Source organism: Amblyraja radiata, chromosome 31, assembly GCF_010909765.2.
Source record: "Amblyraja radiata isolate CabotCenter1 chromosome 31, sAmbRad1.1.pri, whole genome shotgun sequence".
In the NCBI taxonomy this organism is placed as follows: domain Eukaryota; kingdom Metazoa; phylum Chordata; class Chondrichthyes; order Rajiformes; family Rajidae; genus Amblyraja; species Amblyraja radiata.
Genome location: NC_045986.1, coordinates 12,849,089 through 12,862,419, shown reverse-complemented (window position 1 = coordinate 12,862,419; position 13,331 = coordinate 12,849,089). Strand labels below are relative to the sequence as shown.

General features: G+C 48.7%; 1 protein-coding gene across 8 annotated transcripts in view; it reads right to left on the bottom strand.

Moving 5' to 3' along the window:
* samd11 (sterile alpha motif domain containing 11) overlaps positions 1-13,331 on the bottom strand; it is a 244,144-nt gene that overhangs the window by 68,741 nt on the left and 162,072 nt on the right. For all 8 annotated transcript variants that reach the window (XM_033048526.1, XM_033048527.1, XM_033048520.1 and 5 more), the window contains exon 7: positions 3,485-3,646. In XM_033048526.1, coding sequence (XP_032904417.1) covers positions 3,485-3,646 — 162 coding nt within the window. The remainder of the gene's footprint in view (positions 1-3,484; positions 3,647-13,331) is intronic.

Here is a 13,331-nt window from a genome sequence, read left to right as displayed (position 1 = left end):
GTGTGCGAGTAACTGTGTGCGAGGGAGAGTGCAAGCGTGAAAGAGTGAGAGTGAGAGTGAGCGAGTGTGAGTGAACGAAGGTGCGGTCAAGTGCAAGTGAACAAGTGAGCGAGTGTGCGAGAGCGAGGATGCAAGTGAGCAAGGATATGTGAGGGAAAGTGTGAGTGTGTACACCAGTGTGAATGTGCAAGTGAGAGTGTGTGTGCGAATGAGGGAGAGTATGAGTGTGTGCACCAGTGTGAGTGTGCAAGTGTGAGTGTGTGTGTGAGCGAGAGTATGAGTGTGTGCACCAGTGTGAGTGTGCAAGTGAGAGTGTGTGTGCGAATGAGGGAGAGTTTGAGTGTGTGCACTGGTGTGAGTGTGCAAGTGAGTGAGAGCGTGTGTGTGAGTGCACATGCGAGTGAGTGAGAGTGCGTGTGTGCGAGTGCCCGTGCGAGGGAGAGTACGAGTGTGCACACCAGTGCGAGTGAACGGGATTGCAAATGTGAGCTCGGCAGTGTGCAATGGATGTAAAGAGGGAGCCAGCATGTGGCAAGGTGTGGGTGCAGCACCCTGCACGTGTGCTTCAGTGATTGCCCGCCCCCGCCCGCGTGTAACCCCGTGTGGGGTGCCCTTGAGCGCCAGCATACACAGAGGAGCAAAAATTAAAATGCTTCATTATTTACTTCAGTCAATTAATTATCTGAGATGCCAGGATTTCTGGTTGGCGTTGCCATGGTGTTTATAATTGAGGGTCCTGGCTGCCTGCCAATTACTGCCTCTGCATCGATCTCCCTCCATGTAAACCCCTGATGAGCCTGTCAGGAATGCAAAACAAAATTCCTGCTGCACACTGACTTGCGGGCGCCAGACTGATTGACGCGCTGACTGCTACTGACAGCTCCTGCAACAGGGAGAGCTGAAAAAAAAAAACTCCAATACATAAATTTTGATAAATCCTGCTATGATTTGAAAATAATTGGCATCTTGGACATTATTGCCCCTTTCGCTAAATTTACAGCACTCTCCAAGGCTTCAGGGTGAAATCAACTTAGTCAAGGATCCCGGAACATAACGACAGCAGATGCTGTGCAATCCTTTCCGACTTTGTGTACAACGCATGACTTTAGTTAGGTTTAGTTTAGTTTAGAGATGCAGTGTGGAAACAGGCCCTTCGGCCCACCGAGCCAACCAGCAATCACCCATACACTAGTTCTATCCGACACACCAGGGGTAATTTTTTTTACAGAAGTCAATTAAGCTACAAGCCTGCACGTGTTTGGAGTGTGGGAGGAAACCGGAGCACTCGGAGAAAACACACGTGGTCACAATCAGTGCAGACAGCGCCTGTAGTCAGGATCGAAACCGGATCTCTGGCGATGCAAGGCAGAAGCTCTACCGCTGCGCCACTGCGATGCAGAAAGAAAGCGTCTCTTTCTCCAAAGAGTAGCTAAGTGTCAATTCTCACACTCCCCTCATGTCCCGTGAGCCGGGCGAAAACGCCCGAGTTGATCTCCCAATTTGCAGAGATTTGAAAAACATGCTAAGGGATTGGATTTAGGACCGCTCGGGCCTACTGGACCAAGATCTCGGTCTCGGGCCTACTGGACCAAGGCCTACTGGATCGCCCGGTTGCTAACCATTGGGGGCGGTGCAGTGGCGCAGCGGTAGAGTTGCTGCCTCACAGCGCCAGAGGCCCGAGTTCGATCCTGACCTCGGGTGCTGCCGTACGGAGTTTGCACGCTCTCCCCGTCACCACGTGAGTTTTCCCCGGGTGCTCCGGTTTCCTCCTGCCCTCCGAAGGCATACAGATTTGTAGGTTATTTGACTTCTGTAAAATTGTAAAATGATTCCCAGCATGTGGGATAGTCCTAGTGCACGGGGTGATCGCTGGGCGGCGCGGACCCGTTGGGCCGAAGGGGCCTGTTTCCACGCTGTATCTCTAAAGTCTGAACTATAGTCTCGATGACGACCTCTTCCCACTGAGACCGGGTCGAGCATTTGAATTAGATTTCCTAGCAAAGCTTTCTTCCCGTTAGATTTCCCATTTTGCAAAGGCAGGTTAGGCTTATCGTGTGTTTGGGCCCCGGTATGCAGAGGGGTGCTGTCTTTCAGCGAGGCAGCAGTATCAGTCTGCAGCCTGCCAGAGGTGACAACATCTGCTACAGCAACTTATCGGCGCTGTCACATCCAGCAGCTGCACACACTGACAGATGTTGAGTGATACGCTCCAAAACCGTAATAAACACAGGCTCGACTGGAAATTAGATGGTCTGAGCAACAAATCAAGGGCGCAGGAGATGTGGACTCGAGTGTCTGAGCTCTGGACAGGCAGGGTCTTTGGGGACTTTGTTCCTTGTAGGGCAGTAGGATGAGGGGCGATCTTATTGAAGTGTTTAACATCGTGAGGGGAATAGATAGAGTGAATGCACTGTCTTTTACCAAGAGTAGGGGAATCAAGAACCAGTGTAGGTTTAAGCATGAAGGGAAAGATTTGATAGGAACCTGATGGGTAACCTTTTCCAAACAGTGGATATATGGAACGAGCTGCCAGAGGAGGTAGTTGAGGCAGGTACTATAACAGTATTTAACCCGGACAGGTCTTTGTTTTTAGATTTTAGAGATACAGCGTGGAAGCGGGCCCTTCGGCCCACACCGACCATCACTCTAATTCTATGTTATCAAATTTTCTCATCCACTCCCTACACACGAGGGACATTTTGCAGAAGTCAATTAACCTACAAACCCGCGCGGAGGAAACCGGATCACCCGGAGGAAACCCATGCAGTCACAGGGAGAACGTACAAACTCCCCACAGACAGCAACCGAGGAGAGGCATGGTGTATGTGTAAATTGGCCCCAGTGTGTGTAGGATAGTGTTCGTGTACGGGGATCGCTTGTCGGCGCGGACTCAGTGGCCTGATGGGCCTGTTTCCGTGCTGTATCTCTAAACTAAATTATAGAGGTATATAATTCATGAGGGGGAGAGATAGGGTGAATGCACAGTCTTTTATCCAGGGTAAAAAGACTTCTGACAGTCTACCTTATCTACTCCCATAATTTTACATACTTCTATCGTGGCTCCCTGCAACCTTCCAGAGAAAGCAAACCAAGACTGTCCAAACTCACCCTGTGGTTAATATCCCCTAATGCAGGCATCGTTCTGGTAGATGGTTGAGTCTTGTACATGCGTATGATTCTGCAGGATGATTCTACTGGATGTGTGTGTAAATCAAAGCCTTTCACTGCTACCAGGTCCATGTGACTATAAAGTGACTATTGAACGACTGGGAAAGTGCGTCGATGAGTGTTAAGACGCGGACAAATGGAGCCGCCTACATGACTCCGTCTCAGGCAGAGGACAAAGAGCCTCCCTCAGGGATGGAAATGGCCGTGACTCCACAGGAGACTGGTTTCGTCTCCTGCACACACACCGCGGTGATCAAATTAGAAAATCAAGTGGCCAGAGGGGAGGGAGTGAATCCCTGGGAATGAGGAACATTACCTCCGTGGGTCGGCACTCCCATGCTGTTGGCCAGTTGGTACAAGCGCTGTTGCTGCTCCTCGTACGTCCCGTGGTCGTTCAGGGCAGACATCATTCGCCTGTAGTGTTCCTCCGGGGTCATCTGAATAATCTGCTCCTCGATTAATGGAGTCTGACACTTTTCTTCACGTGGGCGAGACAAAGAGAAAAGACAACTTTAATAATATTGTAAGGACATTCGCAGACACAAATACAACCAAAGACGCACAGGTTTGCAGGTTAATTGGCTTGGGTATAAACGTAACTTCTCCCCTACTGTGTGTAGGATAGTGTAAGTGTGCAGGGATCACTGGTGGGCACGGACTCGGTGGGTCGAAGGGGCATGTTTCTGTGCTGTATCTCTAAACTAAACTAAGCCAACAGGTTCTTCAGGGATAGATACAGAGTGCTGGAGTAACTCAGCGGGTCAGGCAGTAACTCTGGAGAGCATGGATAGGTGACGTTTCGAGACGGAACCCATCTTCAGACTGAAGAAGGATCCCGGCCTGAAATGTCCACCTGCACCTAGATACAAATCAAAATCAGCAAATTGTAAAAGGGAACAATATTTTCACACTGGAGACATGAGGAACTGCAGGTGCTGTCTGTACGGAGTTTGTATGTTTCCCTGTGACCGCATGGGTTTCTCCGGGTGTTCCGGTTTCCTCCCACACTCCAAAGACGTACAGGTTCGTAGGTGAATTGGATTTTGTAAATTGTCATTAGTGCATAGGAGGGTACTAGTGTACTGAGTGATCGCTGGTGGGCACGGACTCAGTGGGCCGAAGGGCCAGTTTCTTCGCTGTATCTCTAACGTCTAAGGTAATGTCCTCACCCCATTGTCAAGATGTGGTTTCTGCTGAAAGTCAACAGTGTCGACGTGGTCCTTGGCATTGCACCACAGGTTGTGGTGGTCATAAGGTCATGTGATAGGAGCAGAATTAGGCCATGCAGCCCATCAAGTCTACTCTGCCATTCAATCATGGCTGATCTATCTCTCCCTCCTAACCCCATTCTTCTGCCTTCTCCCCATAACTCCTGACACCCGTACTAATCAAGAATCTATCCTTCTCTGCCTTTTAAAAATATCCACTAACGGCCTCCACAGCCCTCTGTGGCTAAGAATTCCACAGATTCACCTCCCTCTGGCTATAGAAACCAGGCTGCCTTGATGCCACACTCACTCAGATGCTGCCTATACGGCACAAGCCAGTCACTCCCCGTCACATGTCTGTGAGTCGGCTGCTCTTGGCACATTACAACCAAGGCCGCAAAGAGGAGTTGCCCAACAGGATCGAATTTCAAGCTTGGCAGCTGGTAGAGACTCTCCCTCACAGCGCCAAAGACCCTGGTTCGATCCCGACCTTGGGCACTGTCTCTGTGGGGTTTGCACGTTCTCTCTGTAACCGCGTGGGTTTCCTCCTAGTGCCCCGCCCGGGTTTCCTCCCACATCCCCTGTGCACATGTGTATGTACATGTCCATATGCCTGGGTGTGCTTGGTTTAGTTTAGCTTAGTTCATTGTCACATGTACTGAGGTACAGTAAAAAGCTTTTGTTGCACGCTAACCAGTCAGTGAAAACTATCAAAGACATGATTACTATCGAGCCATCCACAGCATACAGATACATGATAAAGGGAATAACATTTAGTGCAAGATAAAGTCCAGTAAAGTCTAATTAATGATTGGCCACCATGGGTGTGCAAATTTGAGCATGTGTAAATCTGAGAGTGCACGTGAGTGGATGCAAGCGTGCACGTGTAAATCTGTCTTTAGGCAGAGGATTCTTCAACATGACTGTTTATTCCAACCCTGCAGACACAGCAGCTTTAGTTTAGTTTAGAGATACAGCGTGGAAACAGGCCCTTCAGCCCACTAAGTCTATGCCGACAGCAATCCCCGTACACTAGCACCATCCTACACACTAGGGACAATTTACAGAAGCCAATTAGCCTGCAAACCTGCACGTTTTGGAGCGTGGATAAAATCCACGCGGTCATAGGGAGAACATACAAACTCCGTACAGACAATACGAACCGTAGTACGAATCGAACCTGGGTCTCTGGGGCTGTGGTCATTCGAGTGTGTAGGATAGTGCTAGTGTACAGGGGATCGCTGGTTGGTGCGGATTCAGCGGGCCGAAGGACCTGTTCCCGCGATGTATCTCTAAGCCATCACGGCACCGCTCATAAAGGTTAGGCATAAGATTCAGACAGAAATAAAATCAATGTTTCACTGGGAGGAAGTCCCCAACGTGACTGCTGTGCGCCGTGCTGATGCGGGAGGTCTGCTTCACCGCTAATGAGGAGAAGGTAAAGGGGAGGGCGAGTTGCAGATGGTCTCGTGGGGAGCAGTGCATTGGCAGCTCTCTTCCACCTTTGGTCCACCCCCCTCAGCAGTGTGCTTCACCCTGGCTCAGCTCAGCTCAGTACTGCTGAGTTTGTTGTCACGTGTACCGAGGTACGGCAAAAAGCTTTTGTTGCACGCTAACCAACGTGACTCATCCTCGCAGTGGGGAGAACCTCATTAGGACCACGCTAGGAGTCATCCCCAACCTTTGCAAAGGAAAGTCCCACACGATCATACTCTGTGAAATAAACCTCTCCACACCTCCCCACAAATCACTGATGACAGCAGCAGTTATATTTAAAAGGGTTGGTTCTGTCACAGTATCATATAGCACGGAAACAGGCCCTTCAGCCCACGGGCTTCATGCTGACCATCATACACCTACATATACTAATCCTAATCCTAATTCATTCCACTTATTCTCTCCACGTTCCCATCGACCCCCATTTAGAACGGCGAGGTGGCGCAGCGGTAGAGTTGCTGCCTTACTGCGCCTGAGCGCTGAGTTCCATCCTGACGACGTGTGCTGTCTGTACAGAGATTGTACGTTCTCCCTGTGACCACGTGAGTTTTCTCCGGGTGCTCCAGTGTCCTCACACACTCTAATGACATGCAGGTTTGTAGGTTAATTGGCTCCAGTACAAATGTAAATTGTCCCTAGTGTGTAGGATAGTGCTAGTGTACGGGGTGATCGCTGGTCGGCGCAGAAACTAGGTGCAGGAGCATTAGGTCATTCGGCCCTACGAGTCAGCACCGCCATTCAATATGATCATGGCTGATCATCCAAAATCAGTACCCCGTCCCTGCTTTTCCCCCACATCCCTTGATTCTGTTTGCCTTAAGAGCTCAATCTAACTCTCTCTTGAAAATGTCCAGTGAATTGGCCTCCACTGGCAGAGAATTCCACAGATTCGCAAATCTCTGGGTGAAAACGTTTTTCCTCATCTCAGTCCTAAATGGCCCACCCCTTATTATCGTAAACTGTGACCCCTGGTTCTGGACTCCCCCAACATGGGGAACATTTTTCCTGCATCTAGCCTGTCCAATCCCTTAAGACTTTTATATGTTTCTACACGATCAAGTTCAAGTTCAAGTGAGTTTATTGTCATGTGTCCCTGTATAGGACAATGAAATTCTTGCTTTGCTTAAGCACACAGAAAATAGTAGGCATTTACTACAAAACAGATAAATGTGTCCATATACCATGATATAAATATATACACACATGAATAAATAAACTGGTAAAGTGCAAATAACAGAAAGTGGTTATTAAGAATCAGAGTTTTGTCCGAGCCAGGTTTAATAGCCTGATGGCTGTGGGGAAGTAGCTATTCCTGAACCTGGTTGTTGCAGTCTTCAGGCTCCTGTACCTTCTACCTGAAGGTAGCAGGGAGACGAGTGCGTGGCCAGGATGGTGTGGGTCTTTGATGATACTGCCAGCCTTTTTGAGGCAGCGACTGCGATAAATCCCCTCGATGGAAGGAAGGTCAGAGCCGATGATGGACTGGGAAGTATTTACTACTTTTTGTTGTCTTTTCCTCTCCAGGGTGCTCAAATTGCCGAACCAAGCCACGATGCAACCGGTCAGCATGCTCGGCCCCTTCTCATCCTAAACTCCAGTGAATACAAGCCCAGTCGATCCATTCTTTCATCATATGTCAGTCCCGCCATCCCAGGAATTAACCTGGAGAACCTATGCTGCACTCCCTCAATAGCAAGAATGTCCTTCCTCAAACTAGGAGACGAAAACTGCACACAATACTCCAGGTACGGTCTCACCAGGGCTATGTACAACTGCAGTAGGACCTCTTTGCTGCTAAACTCAAATCCTCTCGCAATGAAGGCCAACATGCCACTAGCTTTCTGTACTGCCTGCTGTACCCGCATGCTTACTTTCAGTGACTGATGTACAAGGACACCCAGGTCTCGTTGCACCTCCCCATTTCCTAATCTGACACCATTCAGATAATAATCTGCCTTGCTGTTCTTGCCACCAAAGTAGACTCAGTGCGCCAAAGAGCCAATGTTTCCGTGCCGAATCTCTACAGTCTAAAGTCTAACTCCTCACAGATTCCACCACTCACCTACATGCTAGGTTCAAGATACAACTTCCAGTTAACCTGCCAACTCACATGTCCTTGAGGTGTGGGAGGAGACCGGAACACCTGGGGGGAAACCCACGTGGTCACAGTGTGATCATGCAAACACTCCCCCATCGTGCAAACTCCACTTAGACAGCACCTGAGGTCAGAATTGCGCCCGGGTTTCTGAGGTTGTGAGGTAGCGGTTCTACTAGCTGCGCCACCCAGCTGCCCGTGTCCTGGGAGTTCCCAAGTACTGTCAGCAGCGAGAATGTGTATTGCATTGCAACGCTATACTGAACTGTGGGGAAGAAAATAATGTCACTGTGTGTCTGTCCATGAGACAATAGACGCAGCATCGAACCATCGAACAGGGTCGTGAACCAGCATTGAGGGATAGGCAGCAGGGGGGATGCAAGCAAAAGGCCAGAGATGAACAGGTACAGCTGCATCCACATCTGGATTGCAGCAATCACTACATCTGGATCCTTTCCCAGAAATAGAAAGGTCACAGCTGTCAGGTTGACTGGATTTAGTGCCTGGGGTGAACAGTTTTGCTTCAAGCGGATATCGGGCTGGGCCGGCCTGTGTTTGTAAGATGGAGGGTTAACGGGTTGGAATGCGGAATGCTCAAAGGGAGCGATGGGGGGGGGGGGGGGGCTCGGGGAGGCCAGGGGGCCGGGTGTCAGGAGGGGCAACAAACAGGGGGTCGGGATCGGAGAAAAGGAACTTCTCAAGTTGAGGGCTGCAGGAATTGTGCAGAGGGTTGCAGAAACACAGTCGGCGGGAATATTCATGGCCGAGATGGATTGATTTTTGGATCTTACGGCAATGGTGGGACTCAGGAGACGGTGATCAGCCGTGGCACTGAATGCAAGGCACGCTCCAGTGACCACTCGGCTTTTCCTTGCTCCTATTTTCCTTCCAATTGCCTGTCACGATTCCATCTGTCACAAAGCAAGTTTATACAGGGGCCAAGGGCAGCGTAGAAAGCCTTTGAGATGCTGATGATCAGCTCGAAGTATTTGAAGTGTGGGAAGAGGTCGGAAAGCTCGGGAGAGGGAAACAGAGCTGAAAAACACGTTGGAGTATTTGTAGTGATCGGGAATGTGTTTGAAGGAACTGCAGATGCTGATTTATACCCAAGATAGATGCAAAGTGCTGGACTAACTCAGTGGGTTAGGCAGCATCTCTGGAGGAAAAGGACGGGTGATGTTTCGGGTCGGGACCCTTCTTCATTTCTCCAGAGATGCTGCCTGACCCGCTCAGTTACTCCGGCATTTTGTTCCAGGATGCGGGAATGTCAGGAGTTCTCCAAGGGACAAAGATCGATCTTGCTCCTTCCACTTCCAACTTTTTTTTTAAACCGTAGGAATACTTTGTTCAGAATAAAAAATGTATACACAACTGTGCAAAATTCCGACATTCTCAGCGGCTATACATACATGCATTTCACTGCACACCTTGTATGTGTATATGTCAAATAAAGTTGACTTGCTTATATTTTGTGGTGACGTAACCGTCATTATACCAGGCACCCTTACCACTCATGTGTCCCCCTGGGGTGATATCCCTTCCCTAGTTTGAGGGGTGTCCCCACCGGACTCTGCCCCCCATGTTCAGCAGCGGAAGGACCCTAGACTGTGGTCCTCCCCCACAGAGCCTTGGCGTTGGCTGCACCGAGCTTCAGTGCGTCCCTCAGCACGTACTCCTGCAGTCTGGAGTCTGGCAACATTCCCCGACGAACATCTGGGAGACCAACAAAGTTCGGGCAGGTCAAAGAGCGTCTTTCACCGAGTTGATGACCTTTCAGCAGCACTCGATATCTGTCTCCGAATGTGTCACTGGGAACAGCCAGGTAAGGGCAGCATAGTTGTGCAGCGGTAGAGTCGCTGCCTTACAGCGCCAGAGACACAGGTTCAATCCTGACTACGGGCGCTGTCTGTACAGAATTTGTACGTTCTCCCTGTGATCGCGTGGGTTTTCTCCAGGTGCTCCGGTTTCCTCCCGCACCCTGAAGATGTACGTGTTTGTAGGTTAATTGGCTTCAGAAAGTTGTAAAATTGTCCTCAGTGTGTGTAGGTTTTTGTACGGGGTGATAGCTGGTCGACGCGGATTCAGTTGACCGAGGGGCCTGTTTCCAAGCTGTAGCTCTGAATTGTAAGGTCTAAAGACTAAGGTCCAAATCAGAGAATCCTCAGTCACGGAGCTGTTCGGGATAAACCGTGACAAGGACCCTTGCATCATTGTCCAGACTCTCTTTGCAAATCCACACTTTGCAAAGAGCCGGGCAACTGTGAAGCCACAACAGTGCACTCAACTAAGTGAAAAGATTTCAAAGGTTACCTCTCCCTTTTAAAAAGTGCTGCGATTAATGCAATCAGCAGGGAAACAGTGAGTACAAGGGGAGGTATTGATGTACTGTACAGCTGTGGCAAGGTTCAAAGTGATTCAATCACATTCTTATCAGCATCACTGTAAACGCCAACCTCACCCAAACAAAACACTACATCAGACAGGGGGTAACATTAACATATAATCCATTCATCTACGCAGGTTGGCTCCAACCGGCAGCTTATTGATGTATTCAAATATTTCTCGCTCTCTCTCGGCAACAGGGCAGGCTTGATCCCAGCCTTCTCAGGAGCTCAGGTCAACACCCTTGGTTGTACTCCACGAGTTTTATTCCGGCTGTATCTCCCGGGTTACTGAGGTCGAGCAGACGGAAAATTAGCAAGGGGAGGTCCCGGCTAGATCCAACACACGTCATTAACTGGGCCACGACCCACCAGAGAGGATTCTGCACATGTTCCCATCAAGAGGTGGGAAATTATCTTATAGATGTAAATGATCTATAGTTGTGGACGATATTATAGAGGTGTATGATCTTATAGATGTGTACGGTCTTATAGAAAATAGACATAAAAAGGTTGAGTAACTCAGCGGGACAGACAGCATCTCTGGAGAGAAGGAATGGGTGACATTTCAGGTCGAGACCCCATGTGTGCAATCTTATAGAAGTAGGTGTACAATCTTTTAGAGGTGTATAAAATCATGAGGAGAATAGATCAGGTTGACGCACAGAGTCTCTTGCCCAGAGTAGGGGATTCGAGAACCAGAAGGCATAGGTTTAAGGTGAAGAAGGAAAGATTTTAGAGGGTTATGGGCCAAATGCAGGTAAGTGGGACTAGTGTAGATGAGACATGTTGGTCGGTGTGGGGAAGTTTGGTCAGTGGGCATGTTTCCATATTGTATGACTCTATGACTCAAAGAGAAACATCAGGTTCTTGAACTGACCTGCACAACTTTAATGTTTGGGAAGGAACTGCAGATGCTGGTTTACATCAAAGATTGACACAAAATGCTGGAGTAACTCAGCGGGTCAGGCAGTATCTCTGGAGAAAAGGAATAGGTGACGTTTCGGGTCAGAAGAAGGGTTTCTACCTGAAATGTTACCTATTTCTTTACTCCAGAGATGCAGCCTGACCAGCTGAGTTACCCCAGCATTTAGAGTAATGTGTTCAGTTCTGGGCACCATGTTATAGGAAAGATGTTGTCAAGCTGGAAAGAGTAACGAGATTTACAAGGATTTGGCAAGACTAGAGGGTCTGAGCTATGAGGAGAAGTTGAATAGGCAGGGACTCTATTCCTTGGAGTGCAGGGGGATGAGGGGTGATCTTATAGAGGTGTATAAAATCATGAGAGGAATAGATCGGGTAGATGCAAGAAATCTCCTGCCCAGGAGAATCAAGGACCAGAGGACATAGGTTTAAGGTGAAGGGGGAAATATTTCATAGGAACTGGAATGGTAACTGATTCAAACAAAGGGTGATGGGTGTATGGTACAAGCTGTCAGAGGGGGTAGTTGAGGCTGGGACTATCCCAACATTTCAGAAACCATTAGACAAGTACGTGGATAGGACAGGTTTGGAGGAATATGGACCAAATGCGGGCAGGTGGAACTAGTGTAGCTGGGACATGTTGGACGGTGTGTGGACAAGTTGGGCCAAAGGGGACAGTTTCCACACTGTATCACTCTATGACTCTAAGACCTTGTGCATCATTTAGGGCTCATTCCACAACCAAAAGGAGTTGCATAAGGGTTTGATCCCCGAGAACTGCCTTGAGTAAATATTTTCGTAAATCAGAGATGAACAATTTCAATGAGGGTCCATTAACTGGAGTATCTATTTCTGCCTTCCTATGTAGTTGCAGTAGTATAGAAGGGAACTGCCTTGTCAGTTTCCAAAGCAAATCTCTTAGACCTCCAACTGTGTTTGATTGATTGAAAGATACGGCATAGAAACGGGCCCTTCAGCCCACCAGGTCCACGCCGACCATCGATCACCCTTTCACACTAGTTCTATGCTATCCCACTTTCACATCCACTCCCGATGTACTGGAGATAATTTAAAGAGGCCAATTAACCTACAAGGGGGGGGGGGGGGGGGACCAGAGCACCTGAAGGAAACCCATGTGGTTATAGGGAGAAGATGCAACTCCATACAGACCGCTCCCGAGGTCCGGACTCGGGTTTTTTTCTGTACTAGTATTAGCGTTATGCATTTATTGAATATTTTATTATATATTATCTATGTGTATTGTGTTTACAACCCTGTTATGCTGCTGCAAGTAGCAGGTTCATTGTACCTTGTCGGTACATTTGACAATTAAACACTCTTGGCTCTTGACTTTTGAACAAGACCAAACCAACACTAGAACTGTTAATAATTTCAAGTAACTCCAGCATGCCCTCCCCCTCTCTTCATCCATCCTCACCCTAGTTGTCCCATCAGTTCCACTGTTCGCATGCTTGTGTCCCTCTTGTTATCACACCTTCCCCAGCCAACAATGTGCCATGATGGGATCAACCCTTCCTTGGTTAAGAAGGAACAGCAGATGCTGGAAAAATGGAAGGTAGAGAAAAATGCTGGAGAAACTCAGCGGGTGAGGCAGTATCTAGGGAGCGAAAGAGGGTCTCGAGAAGTGTCTGAAGAAGGGTCTCGACCCGAAATGTCGCCTATTCCTTTGCTCCATAGATGCTGCCTCACCCGCTGAGTTTCTCCAGCATTTTTGTCAACTCTTCCTTGGTGATCTGTTGCCGGCCTGTATTTATTGTGTCCTTTTTTCTCACCTCTAGTTTTCTTCCTCCTCCTCTATCTTTCAGTCCGAAGAAAGGTTCTGACCTAAAATGTCACCTCTTCGTTTTAGCTTTAGTTTAGAGATACAGCGCAGAAACAGGCCCTTTGACCCACAGAGTCCACGCCGACCAGCGATCCCCGTACACTAGTACTATCCTACGCACTGGGGTTAATTTACAATTTTTTACCTAAGCCAAATAAACCTCAAAAACCTGTACGTCTTTGGAGGGCGGAAGAAAAGCCACGCGGTCACGGCGA